General features: G+C 49.6%; 1 protein-coding gene across 6 annotated transcripts in view; it reads left to right on the plus strand.

Moving 5' to 3' along the window:
- The window catches only part of GAS7 (growth arrest specific 7), a 218,192-nt gene that overhangs the window by 57,704 nt on the left and 133,824 nt on the right, over window positions 1–26,664 (plus strand). Inside the window, exon 1 of one of the 6 annotated variants that reach the window (XM_046674957.1) lies at window positions 8,224–8,279. The exons of 2 other annotated variants lie outside the window; for them this stretch is intronic. In XM_046674957.1, the coding sequence (XP_046530913.1) occupies window positions 8,244–8,279 (36 nt within the window). In that variant the 5' untranslated portion in view covers window positions 8,224–8,243. Of the gene's footprint in view, window positions 1–8,223; window positions 8,280–8,859; window positions 8,917–9,408; window positions 10,113–23,353; window positions 23,520–26,664 lie in introns of those variants that run through there. 3 more of the 6 variants (XM_046674955.1, XM_046674953.1, XM_046674960.1) reach the window with 3 other exon arrangements.

Here is a 26,664-nt window from a genome sequence, read left to right on the forward strand (position 1 = left end):
GGACGAAGTAGGAGGAAGGAAGTGGACTGGGGACTTTGACCAAGAATCGGGTGCTCTCAGGAGAGTCCCAGCTCTTGCCCCAGCAGGTTCCTTGTTTCATTGTGATTGGCATGATTGCAGGAATCCTGAGATATGAGTTTCTGCTCATTCATAACCCTTCTAGAATTAGTTGTCTGAAATTCTGTCTCCCTGAATAAAATGTAAAGCTTCATGAGAGTAGAGAGCGCCTGGGACAGGCCTATGGTGAGCGCTCAGTAACTATTTGATGAAGGAAGGAAAGAAGGCAGGAAGGAAGGGAGGAAGGGGGCAAGGGGGCAGAAGAGCTAGAAAGATCTTCAACTGTGACTTAGAAGCAGTCATAACATTTTGAACTATTTCAAATTGCCACCCATCCCCCAGGCTACCCCTTACTTTACCCAGGCTATCCTCTTGCTTTGCTGTATTTTTTTTCCTCCATTCTAACGTTCTTTACAATTCACTTATTTATTGTTTATTGTCTGCTCCAGCTCCCCCACCCCCTCGCTGGACCACACACTCCATGAAGCAGAGGTATTTTTTCCTTCTCTGTTGTTTGCCAATGTGCCCCAAATGGCTAGAAACGCGCCCGCCCCTTGGGAGCTGCTCACTAAATCTTCGTTCAATGAATGAATGGATGAAGGTGCCTGGGAAGCAGTTGGCTGGTGCCATCTGTGCCTGGGAATCGCTTGCAGTGGACGTCGCCATTTGAACTTGGTGCGTGTTGTGCCAGTGTCCCGAGGGAGGGGAAGACCCGCATCCCCTGGGAGGGGCCCACACAGTCTGGCTGCCTGCTCCCTCATGACAGCTCAGAGATCCAGGGTTTTCCCGAGTCCATCGAATCCACCGCAGGGCAGCGGGGCCCCAAGGGCGAGCTAGAGAGCTGACAGCTAGTGAGCGGAGCTGTGTGCAGCTAAGGGTTTTGGAGCCCGTGGTAGGACCGCATTCCTGAATCCCGCCCTGCTCCCCCTCCCTGCCCCACAACTCAGTTCGCACCCCGTGGGCTGTGAGAAGTGGAAAATGCCTGGTTGAGCAACAGAGGGCTCAGGCAAAGTCCCTGTTTACACAGCCTGGGCCTTCTCATCCTGCGACCAGTGCCCGGCTCGCAAACTTAATCCGGGGCAGTCACGGCTGGCTGGATGCCCTGCCCGCTGCTTCCCATTGCCCTCGGGCTAAAGTCCAGACCAGGATTCTCGGCCTGGGGTTGGGTCCCAGCCCAGACCCCCGGCAACCTGCCCTGTGAGAGCCTTCAGCTGTGGGTCAGCACATCCGTCTCGAGTCTTTGCTCACAATTTTGCCCTTGACCTCCTCGCTCATTTAGCCAGTTGCTTACTTGACATCTCTGTTCAACCTGCCAGAAATGTCGTGTCTGGTCTTTCCTCCCACGTCTGGGCCACCCGCAGCCTTTCCTGGCTCAGTAAATGACAAGTCTGTCCTTCCAGCTGCTTGAGTCCTAAACCTGGACTCCCCTTTTTCTCTCCCTTCCCACATTCACTGTGTCAGGTCAACGTGTTGGCTCCTCCTTCCAAGTAGATTTATCTTGGTCCATTCTCCCCACCCCCAGTGCCGTCCTCTTGTTTGGACCTACAACCACTGCACCCTTGGACAATGGCAGTCGCCTCCTGACTGCTCTGCCAGACTCCGGTCTGTTCTTCTTAAATAGTAAGTCCAATTGTGTTGCGCTTCTCCTCAGAACATTCCCATGGGTCCCTGTGAGGGCAGCGTGAAAGCTGAGGAAGCCCTCACCGCAGCTGACAAGGCGCTCGGTGACCTCGGGGTCTGCTCCTCCTGCCTCGTCTCACTCCTTCCTCCCCTGCAGACTGGCTCCGCGGGGGCGTTCCTCCACGTGTTCCAGGCACGCTCGCTTGTTTGGGCCTTTGCAGCCCACCTGACGAATTCCCCCCCACTGGGCTCAGCATGATCCCCCAAAGATGTCCCCGTCCTAATCCTCAGAGCCTGTGAATGTTACCTTACAAGGCAAACAGGGTTTTGCACATGTGATTAAATTAAGGATCTCGAGATGAAGAGATGATGCTGGATAATCCGATGGCCCAACGTAAAGTGAAGCTTCCTTATAAGAGGGAGGCAGGAAGGCCAGGTCAGTAGGAGATGTGACAACAGAAGCAAGAGGTTGAGTGATGTGAAGGAGGGGCCACAAGCCAAAGAATGCGGGCGGCCACTAGAAGGAACTAGCCCTACCAGCATCTTGACTGTAGCCCAGTGAGACCCATTTCAGACTTCTGACCTCCAGAGCTATAAGGTAGTAAATTTGTGTTGTAATTTTAAGCCCCTTACTTTGCGGTAATTTGTTCCAGCAGCCACCGGAAACAAATCCACTGCTTCATCTCCTTGAAGTCTCTTGCTCACTCTGCCACGCCCGTCTCTTTATCCTGTTCTACTTCTTTTTCTCCATCATTTATCACCTTGCAACAAAACTGGGTCATTTACCTGTCCATCAGGCCTGTTGTGGATTGTGTGTCTGCCTTCACGAGAATGTAAGCTCACTAGGGCACAGATCTTTATTTTGTGGACTAGTGCTCTCCAGCATCTAAACTGTGTCTTGTATATAAGGAGCACTCAATCAGTGTTTGTTGAATGAATGAGTGAATGAATGAATGGCTCCCTGCCCTGGAATGCCCTCTCTTGCTACCCTGTCCTCGCGGCTTGCTGTCCTCTAAGTCCATTTCAGTGTTCCCTCTTCCCAAGTCCTCTCTGTAAGCGATTTCCCTCTCAGGGTTCCATCTTGCTTTCTGTTCATCACTCTTAGTGAGCACCCAGTAACAGTGAGTGGTCTGGCCATTTGCCACGCCCCACTCTGCCTGGGCACTTCCGCTCAGGGTGAGTTCTCTGGGGTAAGCCCCACAGCAGCCCCGTGCTCTAGGGCAGGTTAGTTTTGTTTTGTGTGTTTCTTACAGATGAACCTTGTCAGTCTCGAAGCGACCCAGTTGATCTTTAAACCCAACTCGTCCTCATCAGAGCAAGAGGAAGATGACCTAGAGAGGGAAGGGTCCTGCTCAAAGCAGAAGGGGTCCCGCTGAGCTAACTTCTAGAGCCTCCAGGGCTCAGACCTCCTGGTGCTCCCACCCCTCAGCTGGGTTATCTGTCCGGGGGCTCCTCCTCCCCACCACCACACCCAGGGACAGCAGGGCCTCACTCATAGCAGGTACTTAGAGCTTAAAGGCTGGGAATCCGTCTTGGTGGAGGAGTTGATGGGTGAAGCAAGATCTTAAGGGAAGGTAGGAGGTTCTCCCCAGGGACTAGGGACGGGGGAAGCTGAGGGGTTTGTCTCGTTGTCAGCCATAGCTTGTGTGGAAGATGGGGTGTTTGGGAGAAGGAAAGAAAGAAAAGATAAGAAGCGGTAGTGAGGATGGACGAGAAGGTGGAGAAAGAATTCTGTGTCCATGATGGGCACCTGAGGCTTGGGGACCCAAAAAGAGTATGGCATGTGGTCAGGGAGGAGCAAAGAAGGATAAGGAGGACTTCTCTCTAGGGCCCTGAGGTTTGCTTCCCCAGGACACAGCTGCAGGCTGTAAAGGGTGACCAGTGGGCTGTTAGGAAGACTCCTTCCTGCCGTCTTCTCTGGGGAGGACACATTTTGAAACACTTCCTGAGTTGGGGAGGGGAGGTGACATTTTGCCCCCCTCCCCGGCCCAGACTGCTGGTGAAGCATGGTTAGTTAGGAACCTACAGCTGTGTTTTTGCACTGCTGCCCACGGCCATGCACTCGCCAGTCCCACTGGGGGCACCCCTCCCTCCTGTCTCCTCCCTCCTCCTCCGGTCCTCCCTCTGCTGGCCGGTGACTCACTCAGCTCTTGTGCAACACTCCAGGCTCCCCTCTCTGAGAAGAGCTGTCTTCCTCCGTGTCATAAGCTCCCCTCCTGACTTATGTCTTTTCATTCGGGTTAATGCTTTCCACATTTAGGTCTGGAGATTAGTGTGCGGCTCATTACTGCAACCACCAAAACCCCAGTGCCCAGCTTGGGGCTGGCACAGAGAAGGCAGACAGGCATACAGACAGGGACAGAGGGCAGCTTGGAGCTGTGCCCCGAGGCTGTCCTGCTTCCCACCGGCACAGCCCACCAGCCTCCCTGCCTCCAAGAAGGAGGCGGAGGGAGAAGCACAGCCCCGACTCCTGGGCCTTGTTCTCATGCCTGTCTTTCCTGTGAAGGACGCACATCTTGGAGTGCTGTGAAGAGCTGGTTGCCCCAAGCTTGAGGCTTCCTACTGAAGAAGTCGCATTGTCAGGAAGTGAGAGGCGCAAGTTTTGTAGGGTGTGGAAAAACGTTATCTCTGTGGCTTTAAAAGCTGTGTACAGCGGGGTGTCTGTCTGTGGTTTTTTCTTCTTCTTTTTTAGAACAATAATATTACCTTTGTTGCTATGGTGTTGTTGTGGGGGTGGCTAATTGGACCCAGACCTGACACAGGCTGGTGTCCGGTGTCCATAGTGATTATCAGATGGCAGCCACTAGACTTGCTTTCATTTTCTTCCCTAAAGTGAGAGGCTGTGGCGAACATCGGCGGTGGCTGTGGGCGCCCTACTCTCGAGCAGCCACTGGGATGTGGTGGCATCCTGGTCGGAAATGGGATCCTGACGCCGGGATTCAGGCAGGGGAGGACGATCCCTGGTCATTTCCAAGGCTGAATTACAGCCCAGATTTGCTGAGAGCCAGGGGTTTGGGAACTCCCCCTCAGAGGCCCTGGACCGCAGAGGGAGAGAGACTGCCACAGAGAGAGGGGACAGAGGAACCCGTGGCCCCCCAGGAGCTCATGGCTGCCATGTGGCTGGTACCTGGGCCTGCTCACCTGGCAGGTGCTGTCTTCCCATTGAGACTGTAGCATTAGTACAGAAGGCTGTATGTTTTAAACTTTTTGTTCAATGTGCAGACAGTCCGTGACTTACGATGGTTCGATTTAGGATTTTTCAACTTTACGACAGTGTAAAAGCGATACGCATTCCGTAGAAGCTGGCCTGTGAATTTTGAATGTTGCTCTTTTCCCGGGCTAGCCATCTGCAGCACGATCCTCTCTGTGGTGCTGGGCAGGGGCAGCGAGCCGCACCCCAACTCAGCCCCGCGACCACGAGGGTGAACAGCCGGCACCCTTACGGTCACTCTGTACCTGGACAGCCATCCTATTTTCACTTTCAGGACAGTATTCAATGAATGACGTGAGATATTTAGCACTGTATTATAAGATGAGCTCCGTGTGAGATGATTCTGTCCAGCTGGGGGCTAATGTAGGTGTGCTGAGCACCCTGAAGGTAGGCTAGGCTATGATGTTTGGCAGGTGACGTGTGTTAAATGCATTTTTGACTACACTGGATTTATCAGGATGTAAGCCTATTGTAAGTTGAGGAAGATCTGTAACTACCCGGAAGTGTATCTCCATTTGTTAATTTCACACTTGGAGAGTAGGTGATATATAGATCAGGTCTGATATTGGAAGGGAACTAAAGAACCTGGGGTGAAAACATGGCTCCTGTCTTCTGCCCATCAGCGCCTTCCCTGGAGGGAAGCAAGTGACCAGTTTCTTATGGGAACTTCCAGAAATAGGGCGGCATCCACAGGTCCATGTGCATCTTTGTTTTCCTTCACACGGGTGGGAGCTCTTTCTTACTTCTGCACCTTGTTGCTGCTGCTGCTGTTTTTTAAGCCCTAGAACAATATATCTTGGAGTATAGTCAATAGAAAGGAAGTCCTCATTCTTTTTAGTGCCTTCCTGAACTAATTTCACTGATGGGCATAAAGGTTGCTTCTAATCTTTTCCTGTTGCCTTCACTGCTGCGGATACCCTTGTGTGTCCGTCATTCCACACATGAGCGAGTCTTCTGAAAGATAAGTTCCTGAAATACAAAGGCTGGAGCAAAGACTGTAAGTGTTTGTGATTTTGATAGAAAGTGCCAGATTGCCTCCAGCGTGGCAGTGCTGGCTTACCCTTCCACAGCGGTGTCCAGGAGTACCCGTCTCCCCACAGCCTCGCCAGCACAGTGTATTTACAAATTATAAAAATTTCTGTGTCTTTGCTCTCAGCTGATTTGCTCTCTCCATCTCTCCCCCACACTATCGCTGCCTCCCGTGGGGGCCCTCCAGGCTCCCGAGGGCCACAGGGAGAGGACCCTCTGTCCTGCAGACCCTTCTCTGAGCAGTGGTCTAGCCCCTCTGTAGGCTGGCGCGTTGTTTTACCCGCTTACAGGTGTCAAAGGAGGCCTCCTTTTCAACGTTTGAAGTTTCTGCTCTGGGCAACATCACTAGGATCCTTTTCTTATGTGCTCCTCCGCTTCTCTTTTCCCTACTTCGTCCTCTGTCTAACCCACCTTCCCTCACCTCACCCCTGTGTGAGTCCTGTCTCCTGTTCACAGTTTCCTCACCCTGTGACTTCTGCTTCTCACTTTCCAAAGATGGAATCTCTTCAGTGAAAAGTCAGACTTGGGCAAATAGCTCTGGGCACCTTTCCTGGCTGTGCGTCAGAAGACGCACGCTCGAGAATGAATTCCAGCGTAGAATGGAATGGGGTCTGGTGGCTGCATTTCTCTCTTAAGTTTTTCTAATCAGGGGGCTGGAGGTGGGGCTGGAGCCAAGAATGCTTGAGAGATGCTCTAAGCCAGCACAGTCCAGTAGAACTTTCTATGATGACGGAAATGTTCTGTGTTTGTGCCACCCAATGCAGTAGCCGCTAACACATGGCACTTGAGATATGGCTACTGTGACTGAGGAACTGTGTCTTCAATTTTATTTATTTATTTATTTTTTTCAATTTTATTTTTAATTAGTTTATATTTAAACATTTCTGTGGCCTAGTGGTGACCATATTGGACAGCACAGCTCTAAGCTGTACGCTTTTCAGGATGAAACCAGGCGTCTAAGAAGCAGTCTGTTTGGTCTACGTTTTGACTCAAGTTGAAACAGTGGCGGTTCTTCCCCAAGGCGTCCAAGCGTGGTGACCTGTCGGTTTCGGGAACTCATGTATTTCCCCTCTTGTAACACCATTGGGGTTAGGCTACCAGGCCCATCAGGGAGGGTCCCAAATTCCAAGGTGGAATACTGGCCTGCCTTGAGGAATTTTGGTATCCACAGACATACATGGCAGGCACTGAGCTGAGCATTGTGGGCACAGTAAGGAACAAAGCAACCCAGTGCCATCCAAATGGAGCATCTTGTGCTGTATTTTAATACATGAGTTAAATACAGACACATGGGTTTAGAAGATGACGATCCTTGGACCCCTAGAACTTTACCTGGTCATGTTACAGAAGAGGAGGTGTGTTTGTTTCCTGTTGCTGCTGTAACGAATTGCCACAGACTTAGCAACTTAAGACTACACATTTATTCTCTCATGGTTCTGAAGGTCTGAAGTGTGAAATGAGTCTGCCAAGGCCAAGACCAAAGTGTCACAGCGTGGGCTTCTGGAGGCTCGGGGGTCAAGGGAGGCATCTGTTCCTTTCCTTTTCCATCTTCTGGAGACCCTGTCCTTGGCTCATCGCTGTCCATCATATAGCCTTTTCTCCCCCCATTTCTGTCCTCATATAGCTTCTTCCCTTTTTGCTCTTATTGTCTTCCTTTTGTAAGGACCCTTGTGATTGTATTTAGAGCCCACCCAGATAAGCCAGCATGACCTCCCCATCTCAAAAATCTCAAAGTCACACTTGTGAAGTCCCTTTTGTCATGTAAAGTCATGTTTGCAGGTTCCCGGTATTAGGATGTAGATATCTTTGGGGGGCTATTTTCAGTCTGTCACGGCGGGTAGCTTTCAATACTTGAAGAAGAGCCAGTTTGTGAGACAGAAGGTTATGAACCCAGTTGGTCACTCCCCAGGTGTTCTGAATTGGTAGAAATGGACAGAACTTGAGCAACTGCTCTTGCAGGTCTGCTGTTCTAAAGAAGTGGGTCTCCCATTTGATGGATCTCTGAGTCACCCAGGGAACGTGGAAAAAGGACGGAGGCCCGGACCTAGGCTCCTTCAGTGAGCCTGGACCTGTGTGTGCTTTCTGAACACTCCAGGTGATTTTGATCCTCAGCAAAGTTCGAGAACCATTGCTCTTAGGAATAATCTCAGGGATTATCTGCTTGTGTGCATGTGAGAGGTGGAACTTCTTGTAAGCGCCAAAGCAAGGCTGCAGACAGGAAGTGCTGGAGAAGACCAGAGGAGGGGCCAGTGTCTGCAGAGGAACTGCCACCAGCGCCACACCTGGAAGGCAGGAGAAGGTGTGGCTTCACCAAGAAACGGGGAGAATGCTCCAAGTGGAGGGAGAGACCAGCAGTACTGAGGTAGGAACGAGCGTGCCACGTCTGGGGACGTGAAGGCCATTTGGGCCCGGCAGGGGCAGGGACAGGGACAGGGACAGGGAAATGAGTTGACAAGAGGAATACTCACAAGGTAATCTGCTGGTGTTCGCAGGGTTGACTGGAGGGCAGAGGCAGGATTCTGTTTGTTGTACGTCAGGGTGGAGCAGATGAAGGCCCACACTGGGTGGTGACAGGGAAAATGGAGGAAAGGTGATGGTTGTGAAAGATTTAGGAGGAACTGCGAATACGACATGGGTCTAACAGTCAACGAATACTAATTGAGCAGAGCCTGTCGGGCGCTGCACTCCACGGGCGTAGGACAGGAGCTGGAATGCGGTGGTGAGCAAGACCGACAAGGTCCCTGAGTTCGTAAGTCCACTTTGGGGCGAGGTGGCATGGTGGAGTTAGGCAATAAGCAGACAAACACAAATGAACTAGAATAGCATTAGCCAGTGGTGAATGCTGGGGAGAGTTAAATCAGTTCATGTGATTGGCTAACTGCTAGCTTCTTTGGATTGGGTGCTCAGGGAAGGCCTCTCCAAGGAGGTGACATTTAAGCTGAGGTCTAGATGCAGCCATGGGCGGAGCTGGGGGACGGGCACTTCAGGCAGAGGTGACGGTGAGTACAGGGACCATAAGGAAGGACCAAACTTGCCCCATGCAGGGAACAGCCAGAACAGCACTGTCCAATAGAACTTTCTGCACTGAAGGAAGTGTTCTATACTGCACTAGCCACAAGGCCACCAGCCTCATGTGACAACTGAGCACTTGAAATATGGCTAGTAAGACTTCGGAACTGAAATTTACATTTTGTGTTATTTTTAGCTGACAACTTTAAATAGCCACATGCAGCTAGTGTCTACTGTATTGAAGGGCACGAGCTAGAATGTCGGTGTGGCTGGAGAGAGTGGCATAAAATGACGTAAGAGGAGGTAGATAGGCGGCAGACTTTGTTGCTTTGTGAATTAGGCTAAATAGTTTGGATTTTTTTCTAAGAGTAGTGCAAAGCCTTTGGATGATTTTCCTTAAAGGTCGACATGATCTGATTAATGTTTTACAGGTTCCCTCCGGCTGCCGTGTTGAGAATGAATTGTAGGGGATGAAAAGTGGAACCAGGAGACCGGTTAGATCATTGTAGTAAACCAAGGACGTGTGGATGGCACCTTGAGAATAGGGTGGCAGCTGTGGAAATGGAGAAGTGAGGATGGCTCCTGGATGAGTTTTAGAGGGAGAACTGACGGGTAGAGAGGGATTGGGTGGGGAAGGTGGGAGAACTTGATGATCTTAGGCTTCAGGCTTAAGCAGCAGGATGGCTGGTGGTGTCATTTGCTAAAATGAGGCACGGCGAGCAGGTTTGTATTGATTGGCCTTGGTTTTGGAAGTGAGGAAGATGGGTTCTTTTTTGGACTTGTTAGAGATTCTTTCTGAGCATGTGTGTGGAGATGGCAAGTAGCCAGGTGGACGTGGGGAAAGATCAGGGCTAGAGATAGGAATTTAGGGTCATCAGGAAATAGTGGGTGTGTAAAGCTATGGGACTGGATCAGGCCCCTCAAGAGAGTGAGTGGATAGAAAAGAGGGGCAGGGGCAGGAGAGAGCTGTAACATTTAAGATTGAGCTTAAAAGGAAGCTCTAGAAAGGAGACTGCTTGAGAAAACGTGAGATGCCATGGAAGCCAAGAAGGAGGGAATGTTGACTGCCCCTGGCTGGCCAAGGACTCGAGCAGAGACAGGTGCCCTTGGATTTGCTACCAGCATGGAGGTCATTGGTGACACTGAGAGGAGTAGGCTCAGCAGAGTGGGCAGGAGAGCGTTAGAGGTAAGAAAGTGGAGGTCATGACTACAGGTAACTCTTTTGGTGAAAACATTTGCTGTCGATGAGAAGCAAAGGAATAGTCGGGGGCTGGAGGAGTGGGGTCAAAGGTATATTTCTCTCTCTCTCCTTTTTTAAAGCTCAGTGTGATGTGCTGACAGGTGGAAAGCAGGTAGGTTGCCTTTGATAGGAGGAGGACCTTCTCGTCACTGTAATGGGAGGGAAGGCTGAGAATGTGGGCACTGATGTGGGTACAATGGAATTTGGGCAGTGGGCTGATGCGCAGTTACCCTCAGATGTTCCTGTCTTTCTAAATGTGAGGCAAGGCGTTATCTGAGAAAGAGTATGAAATAGTTGTTTGGTAGTTGGAAAGCAAACCCACTGGGTAACTATAGTAGGGTTGCTACAGGGCTTGAACTGAGCTTCTCACACTTGAGTGTGCAAATGAATCACGGGGGGATTTGTTAAAATGCAGATTCTGCATTTCTAACAAGCTCCCAGGGAATGTTGATGTGCTGTCCTTGGATCCCACTTTGCGTAGCAAGACCACACAGCGCTTCTGCCATGGGAAGCTTAGAAAGACGCACAATTTTCTTTTCTTTTCTTTTTTTTGAGGAAGATTAGCCCTGAGCTAACTACTGCCAGTCCTCCTCTTTTTGCTGAGGAAGACTGACCCTGAGCTAACATCCATGCCCATCTTCCTCTACTCTATATGTGGGATGCCTACCACAGCATGGCGTGCCAAGCAGCGCCATGTCCGCAGCCGGGATCTGAACCAGCGAACCCCGGGCCGCTGAGAAGCGGAGTGTGGGAACTTAACCGCTGCGCCACCAGGCCGGCCCCGACGCACAATTTTCTAATATGTCCAGGAGATGCCTAAATTATTTGCCCATCGAACTGTTCCACTGAGGGCAGAGGAGCAAGAGTTGAGTGCCTATTTGAGATTTGTGGCCATCTATTTAAAGCAGGTCTTCTCAATGTTAGAATTATCTGGGGAACTTCAAAAAAACAGGGCCTGAGGATTTTGATTTTGATTGAGATTCTGAATTAATTGATGTAGGATGGGTCCTAAGGCACGCTGCTTTTCAAAAGCTCCCCTGGGGTTTCTAATGTTCATCCAGGCTTGAGAAGCACTGATTTAAAATAGCAGGTTAAGGAGATGACCATGGGAGTAGGTAGCCAAGGTGGGTGGAGGCAGGGCTGCTCCTAGGATGTGTGGGTCCCTGTCTATATAAACAATTTGAGTCACCCCAAATCAGCATGCCAAGGCTGTTCTGGCTGCCCAGTCTTACCTAGTCCCACCAGAGAAATACCCTGTCAGCACACAGGCCGGAGCTCCTTGGACATCTGGTCTACCTTATGTATGGGGTTCATAGGTGGGTGATCCTAGGGAGGGGGTTGTTCAGATGGTTCTGCCAGTCCTTGCTGGTCCCAGGTACCTTAGAAAATTTCAAAGAAGGCACTCCAAAGGTGGGGCCCCTTGAGCCCTGCAGCCTGGTCAGGAAAAAGGGTGGAGGAACAAAAAGGTTGAAAGACTGAGAGCCCAACTTGTAAGATGGATACTATCATCCAGTTGCCAAAACTCATGACAAAAGTCGTGATAGAGTCAGGAATGAGAACATCCCTTCCTGTGGTGAGGAACTAATGCCTCAACCACCATCGAGGACCTGAGGTCTGCAAACAACCACGTGAGTGAACTGGGAATGAACTCCTCCAGTTGAGTGTTCAGATGGCTACCGCTGTGGCTGGCACCTTGATTGCAGCCTTGAGAGAAACCCTGGATAAGGCCCAAGGTCTGGGGAAACTGTTCCCAGACCCCTGACCACAGAAACTGAGATGATAAAGGTTTGTTGTTTGAACAACAAACAACTTATGGGCTTATGCAGCAATAAAGAATTAATAGAAGAGGCGAAGGCAACGTCATCAGAAGTCTTGGCTTTACTTTCCTCTGTGTTAGCTTTATTTTCTAGCTTAGCAACCTTCTCAGAAAGATTCTAAAAATCTGCGGTAATTCCAAGAAAAAAGGGAAATCACTGGGCAGCTTTCCGATGGAGCCTGGGAGAGCATGGTTGAGAGGTGGGGTCATCCTAACCACATGGACTGAGAGTGGTACCCCAAAGGAAAATCAAGGCCAGTTGATTCCAGAGGGAGGAGAATGGAAATCTACCCCAAATGGTAACTGATGAGATGTGGAAGTGATGGCATCTTTGATATTAACCTGGATGGGGTTTGAGAGAACTGGTCCAGCGCTCAGGCAGAGGGAAGCTAAGTGGTTAGTGTCATTGAAGACAATGGAAAAGTCTCAAGGTGTGAAGGCAAAGACTGCAAAGAGACCAGGGGGAATAACGGCTGAGGAAAGGCCTATGAGAAGTGGTGTTCCCTGTGTTAACCGTGGGAGAGTGTGGTGCCCATATCCATGCAAAGACAACAAGAAGGGAACATGCTAGTGAGGATGCCAAGGCAGGTAGAGACCATTCTTTTGAGGAGTCTGGTGGCAGGATTTTGATCATCTGTGCTAATAGGAGACAGGATTCCAGGTTGGGCTGGAAATATAATGAATTTATCACCGAAAGTCAAGGCTGCAACGAACTGTGTAAATCACTCGTTTCAACATCCATTAAACCTGAATAATTTCCCCAAGTCTTCTTTTAACCGAAAGTTTGCGTTTCCTCCTTCTGAGCCTTTAGAACTAACGGGGTGGGGAATAGATGGATCCCCACCTCTTCTTTTCTGCTCTCTCTTTGCTCTCCTGGTCTCCTATGTAGGTGCTAAGGAGCCTGACTAATAACTAAGCACAGTCCCTCAGGCTCAGCAGGAGAGGAGAAAGTCCTGGCCCTTCACTGTCCCTGTCGTGTGCCTTTTGGTGTGAAATGGGGGCTGATAGTTTCCAGTGAGTTTCAGAGGATGTTAGCTCCTCTGCTGTCAGGGTTGGGGTGTGTTAGGTTTGCGAGAGTATAGCTCTGGGGAGAAAGACTGGGCACCGTATGGACTGGCACACTTGGTGGTGCACCCAGGGGACTAATCTTGGAAAAGTCACAGGGGGCAGCTTGCTTTTCAGAGTCACGTGCTGTGTACATAGGCCCATTTACACTCCCGTCACTGGCCCTGCCCTGCCTGGGATGGCTCTTTTTCCCGTTGTATTGGAGTCTCCATCTCATTGGGTGAGCAGGCTGTTAGAGGATTCAGCTCGTGCTTAACCCTCCAACTTGGCCGCCTAGGCAAGGATACTGGGGGGAAAAGTCTGCTGGAGGAGAAATTAAGAACCGAAGTTCATTCCTCACTTTCAGCACCTGCGTGGAGATGCTGCCTGCCTTAGTGCCAGGGAAGGAAGCAGACCGTAGCCACATCCACCCCAGGGCAGTGGAAAGTGGCCTCTCAGGCCACTTGACATCGTGACCGTGTTTAAACCTTTCACCAGCCGGAAAGGTTTACGAAGCCCCTGCCTGCTCAGGCTGCCGACCTCCGCGTTTGTGGTGGAAGCCTCGCAGGGCCTTCTGCGTTGCCGGGCCATGTGGAACCGGCTCCTGGGAGCTCCTAGGAATGGATCCTGACTCTGCAGTGGGCTGGGGGAGCAAGCGCTATTTGGTAAACAGGGGCGTGGCAGAGGGAGGGTTGACAGGCGCGTCCCCAACTCCCACTGCTTTTTCCGATGACTCACAGACTATGATGCTGGAAGGGGCCTCAGAGCTGGATCATCAAATCCATCAGGCTTCTTGCACAAGCATGAGAAAACGTGCATAGAGAAGGTCCTGGGAGCAGTTAGTGGAGAGGCAGACATCGGGTACCTGTCTGTTGCCTCCCCGCCCATGGCCACAACTCGGCCCCTCAGTTAACCTGTCTACTTTTGTTTTGTGTGGAAGATTGGCCCTGAGCTAACATTTGTTTCCAATCTTCCTCTTTTTGCTTGAGGAAGATTGTTGCTGAGCTAACATCTGTGACAATCTTCCTCTACTTTATGTGAGATGCCACCACAGTGTGGCTTGACGAACCGTGCTAGGTCTGTGCCCGGGATCTGAACCTGCGAACCCCGGGCTGCTGTAGCGGAGCATGCGAACTTAACCACTATGCCACTGGGCCGGCCCTATCACTTAACCTTTTGGATAATTTATATTCAGGAGGAGGTGAGTGCCTGGCACAGGGGACGCATGCAGCTCCCACAGCCCTGAGCTGACCCTTGTACCTTCTCGCCTCCCACCTTATACTCTTCCTCTGCCGTCTCGGCCCCTGGGACAGGAAGCCTGGCCCACCTTAGGCAAACGAAGGCTTCCTTCCTAGCTGGTGTCTGGACCACCTGATCACCCTGTCCTCCTGTTAGCTCCATCCTGTGCAGTAGCTGCAGAGTAAATATCTGAGTGAAGAAGTCACTGAAGGGCGGCATGAAAGAGGGGGAAGGGCCGAGGGCAGTCCACTGCCTGGGGTGGATGGGGAGTTGTGATTAGAAGAGTCTCTTAGCATCAGTTGAGGAAGCCGCCTCCTGCTTTCCTGGCCAGGCTAGTGCTGGGGGAGTTCCTGTGCATCCCTCACCCCCCAGGTCCCTGCTCATCCCAGGTGCTCTGGCTGCCCAGCCCCCCAGAAGAGTTCCCTGGGGAGGAGAGAGGGGCAGTGTGAGGCAACTGGGAGCCTCGGAACCTAACAGGAGTTGGGGCTCCCCAGGGTCTCTTGGACAAAAGGAAGTGGGTCCCAATGCACATTTTTACCCTCCCTCCTGACCCAGAGCATGGGCTGACATTGCCAAGAGCGCACCTGCTGGGTCTGCCTGCAGATTCAGGCAAAGGCACGGAGCACGAGTGAGTGTATACAGTTCCGAGGTCATGGGTTTGTAAACATTGTTTAAAAAACAAAGCAGCCTGGAAGGGAGCCCCCCCCGCCGAGCTCACTGAGGCCAGGGCTTGGCACCTGGGCTTGTGCCCCTCGAGAGCCCTGCCCCAGCTTTGCCTGATTGATATGCCAGCATGTTCTGGGTGTTCCAGGGAATGTGGCCTCTGTGAGGTCTCGATCTGGCAGACCCCTGAGTGTCTGAGCCCCCCGAGGTGGGAGGGTCTCAGTTCTGCTCTGCCATCTTCTCCCCATTCCACTGAGACCGTGTTTATTGAGCACCTGCTGGATGAGACACAGAGAGGGTAGTGAATGACCACTGCCACTTTCTTTGCAGTCCTGTGGGGAGACCAGTCGTAAACAGGTAACTGTAGTAGACGTGTTCAGAATGTTCCGGCGGCTTGGAAGATGGGGGAAGAGGACTTCACAGAGGAGAGGGCATCTACTCTAAAAGGAGGAGGATTCCCGGAGGCCAGAGAGGGAAGGGCAACTGAGGCCAAGGGTCAGCCTGAGTGAAGGCACAGAGGCACCGAAGGAGTGCTCGGGAATTAAATAAGGGAATAGATAAATTGTTTTGTGTTGATTGAAAATGTTTGATCTGGCATAGCTGAGGGGTGGGGTAAGGGGGAAGTGATAAGAGAAAGAAGGAAGCTGTCGCCTCTGACGGGACCCTTTCTATTGCCAATGTTGAAAACCAGCTCAATGCTGCTTAAGCAAAGAAGAGAGTGTTTGCACTCCCCTGTAGCATCCACAGGCTCCGGAGATGTCAGGGTGTGTTCTTTCTCACTTCGGCTGCATTGGCTCCCACTCTCGTCAGGCCAGCCCCGTGTTGAAGACTGGTGACTTCAGGCTGGCATGCTCCCTGCTGTGAGGCCATCAGCAAAAGAGAGCAGCTTTCTCCATAAAGTCCCAAGACTAAAACTCATAGAATTAGATGGGCTTTTAGAGCCAGATACTGGGCCAGGGGAATGGAATGTGCTGGTTGGCTGGTTAATGGGCCCTAGCCCTGGGTCTGGGGGGGTGAGTAGTGTTGCCCACGTCTGAGAATGGAGACGTGTGGCTCCACTGGCACATGGGGTGCTGATGCTATAGGAGAGGGCCAGGGGATCGGCAGGCAGAATCAACATGTCACCACTGGGTCACCAGGATGTTGAAGATCCTCGAAGGGTTTGTGGATTTTGTTTTGGTGCCGTGCAGGGCCTGTCAGAGGTGGTTGGAGGAGGTGGAGCCTGTCCTGGCAAACAGGAGAGGGACTGGTGGGGTGGAGGACATGGAGAAATGGTGGTCGGACAGGTGGGACGCCTCCTCCTTGCCTTCCTCCCAGATATGAGAGTTTGCTTCTTCCACTCCTTCTCCCAGCTGGGCCTCCACTGTCTCCTGGGAGGCAGGAACTGCAGCCAGAGACTCATGCCCGAAGATTCCTTCTTGTGAACTTTGTTCAGACTCTGAGGGTTAAGACAAACAGTCCTGTGAAACTCATGGTCTTTAAAGACTACTTTGGAAGTGATTGAGCGTGGGGAATTTGATAAATGGGAAAATCAAAGATGTCTGATTGGGGATTTGGGCTTCTGGGGGCTAGGAATGTAAATATAAATATATTAAATATATATCATATATAAATATATATTTTTATATTGTATATATGGCATATGTATGATGTATGTATATATGGCAGGGAGTGGTTTGGGAGTGGAATTTGGATTTGGATGTTGAATTTGAGATGTCAGTGGGCTGTGTCTCTGGAGAAGAATGTGGTTTATCACATGAACCTGAGTGGGGATTTGGGAGTGATCCACAAGGATGCAGATGAGGGACTGCACAAGGCTGACCCTGGGGTCATTGCCTACGTCAGTGAGTACCAGCCTGTCACCCATGGGCCATGGGTCATGCTCTCCTTGGTTGCATGGCTGCTGTTGTGTACTGCCTTCCTTTTTTTTTTTAGATTTTTAATTTTTCCTTTTTCTCCCCAAAGCTCCCTGGTACATAGTTGTCTATTTTTAGTTGTGGGTCCTTCTAGTTGTGGCCTGTGGGACACCGCCTCAGTATGGCCTGACGGGCAGTGCCATGTCCGTGCCTAGGATCCGAACTGGCGAAACCCCTGGATGTGAAGTGGAGCGTGCGGGCTTATCCACTCGGCCACGGGCTGGCCCCTTTGGACTGCCTTCTATACCCTGGAAGAGAGAGCCAACAAAGAGCTGTCCCACATTTGCAGGCTGGTTTGATGAACCCACCTGCCCATCACTTAGTCCATGGGTTAAGCATGTGTTCCCACTTCTCTGCGGAGGCAGAGATCAGGGAGATGGGGCCACGAGCCGAGGAATGCCTGAAACCCCCAGAGAGCCTGGCGGTGGTGAGGAGCAATTCTCCCTTAGAACTGCAGAGCGAGTGCAGCACTGCTCACGCCCTGGTTTTGACTCAGTGAAATGGATTTTGGACTCCTGGCCTCCAGAACTGTAGAGAACACATGTGTATTGTTTTAAGGCACCCCATGTGTGGTAATTTGTCGCAGCTGCCGTAAAGACTAATACTGTGGGCATTTGTCAGGCAGCCTGTCCAACATGTGCCTGTCAAGAAGCCCCTCAGGGAAAAAGTGATCCCTGGGCGAATAACTGGACCCTGAATGAAGGCACCTTCATTCACCACATTTTTACCGAGCACCTGTTGTGCACTAGGCCCTGTTCTAGGTGCTGGGCATTCGGAGCAAAGCCCTTGGCCCACCGCATAGATTCCACTGGAGGAAGCAGACAGTAAAAACAAATAACTGTGATGTGGCATCAGCTAGTGAGGCCCTGTTTCCTCTCACAGAGCAGAGGGTCCCAGGAGGGGCTGTGTTAGACGGGGTCGAGGAAGGGTCTTTGGTCGCTAACATTTGAACAGAGACCTGAATAACATGAGGGAGCAAGCCTGTGGGCATGTGAGGAAAGAGTGTTCTGGTGGGGGGAAGAGTAAGTGCACGTGGACCCAGAGGTGGACGTGCACTTGGCCTCTCCGTGACATCTGGAGTAGAGGGCGGGAGGGCAGGGGTGAAGAGCCTGTTCAGGCCACGTGGACCTGGGCTCTTCCTCTGAGGAAGGTGGGGATCCACGGGTGAGGTTTGATTTGAAGCACGACATGATTTTTCTCTTTAATTGAGATAAAATTCACCTAATGTCAAGTTAACCATTAAAGTGTACAATTCACTGGCATTTAGTACCTTCACAATATTGTGTGACCTCCACCCTTTCATCACCCCCAAAGGGGACCTCGTACCCATTAAACAGTCACTGCCCATCCCCCCTGCCCCAACCCCCAGCCGCTGGCAGTCACCAGGCTGCTTTCAGCCTCTGTGGATTATATAGGTCATATCTGTCATGACATGACTTTTGATGCTTCTTTTGGAAGAGTCCCTCTGGCCGCTGGGTGGACAGTGAATGGGAGAGGTGGGGGCTGCAGTACACACCAGAAGAGCAGTCAGGTTCTTTCTGGTCCAGGTGAGAGAGGTGGTCGGCCTGTGCGGTGGCCGAGGGTGCAGGTAGCGGAGGAAGGTGTTGAGTAGGGTTCGGATTCAGGATGTGTTCCATCATCGCGTTAAGGCCTCTGTGAAGACTTGGTTTAATCCACCTTTGACAGTGCAACACCTTTTTTCAAGAAGCTATTCAACACGTTGCAGTGTTCCAGAATACACCAGGATGCAGTGGAAAGAGTATTGGATTAGAACCTTGGAGAACCAAGTTCTGAGGTTACCACCTCATAGTTCAAGACGTCAGGCCAGTCGCTGCACATCTGGGCGCTCCACATTCTCATCCAAAAGCTGAGGACATTAACTTGCTTCAAGAGTCCACAGCTCAGTGATTTTGTGCCCGAGGATGAATCACTGTCATTTGTGAAAATGCTCCAGCATCTGGGGAATTGGTGTCTTTGTGTCAGCACACCTGGATTTCTCCCCACCCCCCCAGGCTCTGAAAGCCAAGAGCAGGCTGTAGATAGGGCTGGCTAGCACCATCGAGTTGGAAAGTGGCCTGAAGTTCTTAGGCAAGATGAATTTCCGTGAAAGTTAGCCAACCTGAATGAGTCAGGTGTTGGAACCTGCCTTATTTCCCTCATGCCGGATTTTAAGGGACTGCCTGGAGGAGTGTCCTCCGTTGTGGTGGTGAATTACGCTGTGTGTCTGTTGATTGTGAGGTATGTTGCAGAGATCTGTTCCTAATAATTCTGAAGTTTGCAGGAGATTCACTTTTGTGTATAAACCAGAGCAGACTCAAGGTTACCCCTATAAGCACACATTCTCATTGGTGTTGCATTCTGGTTTGTGTGTTTTCCTCATTTTCTGTGCCGTAAACCTAAAAGCCTGTTTTTATTTTAAGCAAAAGTAATAACATGCACGTGGTTAAAAACAAAATCAGGGGCTGGCCCCGTGACTGAGTGGTTAAGTTCATATGCCCCCTTAGGTGACCCAGGGTTTTGCCAGTTCGGATCCTGGGAGCAGACATGGCATCGCTTGCCAGGCCACGCTGAGGTGGCATCCCACATGCCACAATTAGGACCCACAACTAAAAATATACAACTATATACTGGGGGGGCTTTGGGGAGAAGAAGAAAAAAGAGGAAGATTGGCAACAGATGTTAGCTGAGGGCCAGTCTTACAAAAAAAAAAGAAAGAATATTAAAAAACAACAAAAAAACCAAAACAAAATCAAATAATACTAAGGGCTTAGAATGTAAAGCAACACGCTCGCTCCCCACTCCTCCCCTTCCCAGCCACATTTTATTTTATTCTCCTGGCAGTTACTTCCAAAATCTAGAATAAAATGCCTCGATGTTGTTTTATGATTTATTAACTTTCGTGCTATCCGTTGGTTCCCTGTCATGAAGGATGAGGCGTTATTGACGCTCTGCCCGCCTCCCTCCTTACCCTTCTCCCCAGATGTGAGAGTTCGTGTCTTGTTTTTGCTTCTATTAGCTGGGTCTTCGCTGACACCTGGGTGGTAGGAACTGCGGCCAGAAACTGATACCCGGGAATTGCTTCTGAAGGACTTGGTTCGAACTGAGGACTAGAATTAATGGCTCTCTGAAACTCGCAGTCTTTAAAGACTTGTTTTTCTTTTTTTCCCGCTGTGTGTTCTCTGTGAACCTGTGGGAGGAATTTCTGTGGTGGTAGGGCAGGAATGTTTGTGCTTCCCTGAGCAGGTGGCTTATTTTATCTTCCGGACACCGAGGACCATTTAGCCAAACACATTTCTCTCTTTGCGCTGGCTGCAAAGCTCCGTGCCAAATTTGGGGCCCACCGCTTGTGCTGGAAGATTGGACTGAAGAGGTCCCTGACCTCACCCCGACTTCATCTTACTTTTTCTGCTCCTATTTCTCTTCGTTTAACTTGGCACTTTTGGTGTCTGGATCAGCGAAGACAGAGCATGGGGACTTCACAGATTCTGTCCTCTGCTCCTGATGGGCACGGAGAAGCTACGCTTCATGTTGAGCCCCCTGCATGCCACCAGCCCCCCTTGCTCTGAAATAGGGCCGCTGAACTTGACGTCCCTGCTCTGGGTTTTGTGCCCACTCTGCACGTTCCACTTCTTTCCTGCATGAGAAGCAACCGCTCCAGAAATAGGACGGCGTGGCAACGCGCCCCGTGTAATTAGGGATGATTTATGTCTCTGTTAGAGACCCTGGGCTGGGTGAGGATTTACCTCGAGTCCCTTCAGAGCACATCACCAAGCTGTGTGAAAAGATGCTTGGCAATTAGTGCCGCGTGGAGCCGCCCTCCGGCCTGGGCCTGCGCAGGTTTAATGAGAGTCAGCCAGTGGCCAAGGAACTTTCTGTTGGGACCCTTGCGTCTCCTTTTCCTGAGCCCCTCATTGCCTCAGCTTAGGGACTCAGAGTATCGGAATCTTAGAGCCAAGAAGGATGGTCGCCAGCAGCCAGTCTGCCTGGGGTCTTGTCCCCAGCCCTCCTTCCCTCCTTTGGACCACAACCCATCTCCCTGGTACCCCTAACAGAGCCACAGTTACGCTGGCTCACTAAATTATTCATCTTTTTTTTTGTTTGTTTTTGAAAGCAGCACAGCCTCCCCACCGCCCAGCGCACCCCCCCCTGCTTTATATACTACAATTGTACCTGGTGCCTTTGCCCCTTCACCGCGAGGTGAAGTCGCTCTGCTCCAGTTGAAGCCCCCAGACCTCCTGGCGAGAGGACTGGTCTGCTCCTGGCACACGGCGCCTCAGGGTTTATTCCGTCCCTCCCTCCTTCTGAACACACTCCCTAATAGACTGATGCATTTCTTTATTTTCGATTGCTTTCTTTATGGGGGATCCTTAGGGACCTGCGGATTTCAGAACTGACAGGGCCTCAGAATGCAGCATGGCGTCCATTTCTCTGCAATTGAGAGGACGGCAACATGAAACCTCTCCCAGGATGGCATCGTGGCCTTCGTTTCAGAGCCCAGCGGTGGCAGACTGGCTGCATCTGAGACCTGAAGGCTTGCTCAGTCAGTCCTCTTTGTGATGACGAAGGCTTCTGATCTGTTCGAGAAGGCTCTTCAGAAAGCCCCCTTCATTCATTCATTTAACACGATTCAGCGAACTTTTATTGAATTTCTTCAGTGTGCAAGGCATGTCTGCTGCATGCTGTGGGCAGTGTGGACACCTAGTGCAGACACCTGGCTGTCTGTGTCCCAGGAGCTTACAAGTCATTGCCAGGCTGGGACAAGCATATGCCATGCTCCCTCGTAAACTTTCTATGACAAGTCTGTTGAGGTGGTGTTGGTGATAAGTGCCCCTCAAAAAAACACCTCGTCTGGTTCCTCATCAGTGACCCCATCTTTGGGGAGAGGGCTGTCGGCTTAGCATAAGTCGGGGTAGTTTGTGTGTACAGCCCTCCTGGGGACACCAGGGTGAGCTCACTCTGCAAGCTGGGCAGGGGGAGGTCTCCTTGTTCTTGACTCTCCGTTTCTGATGGATTTTCCTTTTTGGGTTTTCCCCATGCATACCCGAACTTCTTGACTAACTCTCAAGAAACTAGCTGGGAACTACTAGTTTTCTCTTTGTTTGGAGGAAAAAAAAAACCCTTTCTTATTACTACTGAGTTTTACGGACCCTTAGCAGTACGTGCTGGTGCCCTATAGATGTCCTTTGTTAAATTGCCAGAATCGTTTAGTTACTGGGGAGCCACTCAAGGTTTTCCAGGTTGGTCTGGTGAATCCTTGTAGCTCCTAGGCCACCTCTTCTTGCAGAGGCCTCTGGCACTGGGATCTCTTTGGCATCTATGCTACGGCTCTTTCTGTGCCCCACCCCCCCATCTCTCTTCTGGTTCTTTAAGCAGCCATGATTCAGTCCCAGGAGCCCGTGGCTGTGTAGTATCTTCTAAGACTCCTTTTCCTCCTCTCTGGAAATGTGAATGACTGAACCCAAGTCAGTCTGAGACCACGCCTGCCCCACAGCAGGATCTCTCAGGATTATTTCTTCCATATGCGACCCTTCAGGGTTTATTAACAAGCTTTGGCCTGAAATCAGAATTCTGCACTTAGCAGCGGTTCTTACTGATTCCCCCAGCTTTTGCAACCCAAGTTTATTCCCTTCTTGTGTCACGCTTAATTCCACACCTTTGACTTTAACTCCAGCTCCGTTACCACCCCCTCTGTCGGCTTAGAGAACCCAGAACAAACCCAGGTTCCTCACACTGTGTGGTAGCAGGCAGTGTGCCAGGGATTGCGAATGCTGTTAGAAAGCAAGGGAGATGTGACCCCTGCTCTCAGAGCCCCGGGGGACATGCAGAGACCCTGTTTATCCCCACAGGTGCGATCAGTGAGAGAGTACATGCATACTAGGCTCATTAGCTAATGACTGGACTGGGCTAGTATAATGCCAAACATGTGAGTCATTCAGTTACAGGTGTGGACAACCACGAGCATGCTCCGTTGCCATGGGAACGTGAACACGCATTCTTCTCAAAGCAGAAAGGATTCTCTTCCACTCCTCTGAGATGTGGCTGTTTCCCACACTGTTCCCCTCCCTGAGGCTGCAGTGTGCTCCTCTCCCCATCCATTGTCACTCTCTCCTGGGTGGGTGTCCTGGCCCAGTGAATGTGGTGGAACCCCCCTTGCTACTTTGTAGGTGCAGCCAACATCCAGTCGTTAAGTGCCAGTGACCTAATGGTGAAGGAGGGGAAGCAGAAGACCGAATATTTTCTTGAGGCAAGGCAGTATGATGAGGTGATGAGAACTAGGCTTTCAAGTTGGACAGATTTGGCTCAAGTTTCCGCTCTGTCACTTAGGAGCTCTGTAAGCTTGGGAAAATATTTTCCTTCTTCTCCAGTGCCTGATAGGTAAATTGGGGTAATCCCTACTTTACCAGGCAGTGGGAAGGATTCTATGAAAGCATGTCAGAGGGCTTGGCGTGTCACTCAGTCAGTGATTGTTCTCTTTCATCCTGTCTCTCCGCAGCCCGGGGGACTGAGGTGTGGATGTTAAGGATCTGGAGAGGACAGCGAGGTGGCTGACGCCCTGAGACAGCTGTCTACGGTTCGGGACCCTGTGCTGTGGGCCCGGTCTGCCTTGGTCTGGTCGGGTGATGTGTTCACGCCGGGTTCTTTGGTTGCAAACATCAGAAACTGGTGCTGGCTGATGTAAGCGAAGTGGAATTTATTGCAAAGATACTGGAAGAATGGGCAGGAGGCTGGGGAAACCTCCTGAAGACAGAGAGAAAGCAAGGTGCTCAGTTGTGTGAGGCCAGGAAGTAGGGAGGACAGGAGCAATCTTAGAGCAGGAATAGTGTGGTCAGGTTTCTTGGCTGTGATGGGCGGACTCCACCCGTCTCCCCAAGTGTCTGTGGAGAGCATCCAGAACAAGCGTGGGTCACACACCTTCACCCAGTGAAAGAGGAGGGAGCCTCCTGGTGCCCCTTGGGGTTTGTAGCTGGAGGGGCTGGCACCTGGATTAAGAGCCTCACAGACAAGGTGCCCAGCGGGGACAAGGTAGTTCCCTAAAATAGGAGTGAGGTGCTATTAAGATATAAGGAGATGCTGCAGAGCAGCTTAAGCAACAAATGTCTGCTGCACTTTGGGCTTCTTTTCTGAAAATGAGAGACTTGAACAAATGATCTCAAAGGACCCTTTGGTTTCTGATGGGACTTCTCCACTGGGAAGAAATAGAATTAGCATTATTAGCCTTCTTAGTTTTACATTCTCCCCCTGAAACCTCCAATATACGTAATTACATAACTAATATTTTCTAAAACCGACTTGATTTTTAATAAAATTTGTCTACAGAATATTATAACAAATATATCTGCCATCTATATTTTCAAAATCAACTTTACTGAGCTATAATTTATCATAAAATGGAGTTCACCCATTTTAAGTGTATAGGTCAGTGACTTGACAAATGCATACAGCCATGTAACTACCACTCTAATCAAGGTATAGGACATCTTTCCAGAAAGTTCTCTCTGGCTTATTTGCATTCTCTCTTCCTACTCATCTCCTCACGTCACCTCTGATTTCTACCCTATATATTAGTTTTGCCTATTCTAGGATTTCATAGAAATGGATCATGCGTTATGTACTCTTGAATCTGGCTTCTTTAGCACAAAATAACGTCTCAGATTTATCCATATTGTTGTATCAATGGTTCATTCCTTTTCATTGCTAAGTAGAATTCCATTAGTTGAATATACTATAATTTGCTTATCCATTTGTCAATTGACGGACATTTGGGTTATTTCCAGTTTTTAGCTATTATGAATAATTCTGCTGTGAACATTTGTATACAAGGCTTTTGGACATGTTTTTGTTTCTCTTGCGTAAATACCTAGGGATAAAATTGCTGGATCATATGATAAGTGTATGTTGAACTTTATAGGAAATGGCAAAACTATTTTCTGAAGCGGTTACCCCACTTTACTCATCTCTCACAGCCATCTGTGAGCTTCCACTTGTTCTAGCTCCTTGCCAACATTTTTTTAGCCATTCTACTTGTATGAAGTAGTTTCTCATTGTGCTTTTAACTTGTATTTTCCTGAGGATTAATGATGTTGAGCATTTTCATGTGCTTATCATCATCTCTGGATCTGACAAGTTATTAACATTTGCTAAGTGTCAATCAGAAATAACACATTACTTGGTATTCAGAAATCCCTGTGTGTTCCTCCAATTCGATTCCCTTTTCTCCTTCTCTCCCTGGAGGTGATCACTATTCTGTGGTTGGTGTATCTTTTCCATGAGCATGTTTAAAATTATTATTAGCATGTATGAATCCAAAATAGTCTTCACTCATGTCTTGTGTGTTTTTAAACTTACATGAAATGGGTCATAGCATAATTGCCTTTTTGCAATTCGCTTTTTTCACACATTGTGTTTTTGAGGTTTATCCTTGTTGATACATGTAGACCTATTTCTTTTTACCTGCTGTAGAGTTTTCTAGCATGTGCATATTTTACAGTTTATCCCTATTGGTGGACGTTTAGGTTATTAGGAACAATGCTGCAATGATTATCCTCATGCATATCTCCTTGTGTACTTGTGTGAGAGTTTCTCCGGTGGCTGGTTACCTAGAAGGAGTGTATCTGGGCCCGAATATGTGCGTCTGGACTTTGCTAAATAGTGGCACAGTGTTTCAAAGAGGCTTTGCAAATACGTCTGTACTGCCACCAGCAGAGTATGAGAATTTCCATTTCCTTGCCAACACGTCAGACGTATTCGCTGTCTGAGGGTGTGAAATGTTGCACCTTGGATTTCATTTGCATTGGCATTTCCTTCATTGCTGGGGAGGTTGTGCATACTTTCACATGTGTATTTACAGTTGTTTGCGTTTCCTGTCCTGTGAGTTTCCTGTTCATACTCTGCTCACTTTTCTGTCGTGCTGTGTTCTAATCATGGCTTTATCTTCTCGTTTTTTATGGTGTATTTTGTCCTATAGAAGTTTTGAATTGTCATCTCGTCAACTTTTTTAATCTTTGACTTCATGGATTGGCCTTTTTATGTCTTATTTAAGAAAACTTTTTTCTGCTGAGGTCATAAGATGGTCTAAACTATTTTCCGAAAGTTTTCAAGTTTCATGTTTGACATTTGGATCTCTGACCATCTGTAATTTCCTTCTACTCTTTGCTATAAGGTGGGGCCCAGTTCTGCTCTTTTTCTAACCAAGTCGCCCCTCATCCGTTACTTTTTATGTTTTAAAGAATCTGTCCTCTCCTCACTGATTTGATGGCCCCCTTTGCCGTATGTTTTCATACGTGTGAGGTCTCTTCCTGGGCTCACTCTTCTGTTTCATTGGTCTGTTTGTCTGTCTGTCTGCTCACTGCTTTAATTGTTATAACCTTTTAAGAAGTCTTACTCTCTGATGGAACAAATCCGCATTCTTCTTCAAACTTGTCTTGGGTGTTCTTGGCCCTTTACTATTTCGTGCGAATTCTAGGGTCAGCCCTTGAGTTTCTAGGAACAGCTCTGTGACGTTTTGTTGAAATGGCACTGCATTTTGAGATTAATTTGGGGAGAAAAAGCTCCCCAGCAATATTGAGCCTCCTGTCTAGAAACAAATTGTATCTGCCCATTTATTTAGGTCTTCTTTAGTGTATCTCAACACGGTTTTGTAACTTTCTTCATACAAGACTTGTGCTCTTCGGTTACATTTACTCGGCTGACGTAGTTTTGTTGCTATTGTGAATGGCACATTTAAAGTTTTTTTCTTTTTAAATTTGATGTTTATTTTTATCAAAGTAATAGAATTTTAAAAAGTAGTGCATTCCCTTACCCCACTCAAGCCCTGAATCCT

The sequence above is a fragment of the Equus quagga genome, chromosome 11, assembly GCF_021613505.1.
Source record: "Equus quagga isolate Etosha38 chromosome 11, UCLA_HA_Equagga_1.0, whole genome shotgun sequence".
Lineage (NCBI taxonomy): Eukaryota > Metazoa > Chordata > Mammalia > Perissodactyla > Equidae > Equus > Equus quagga.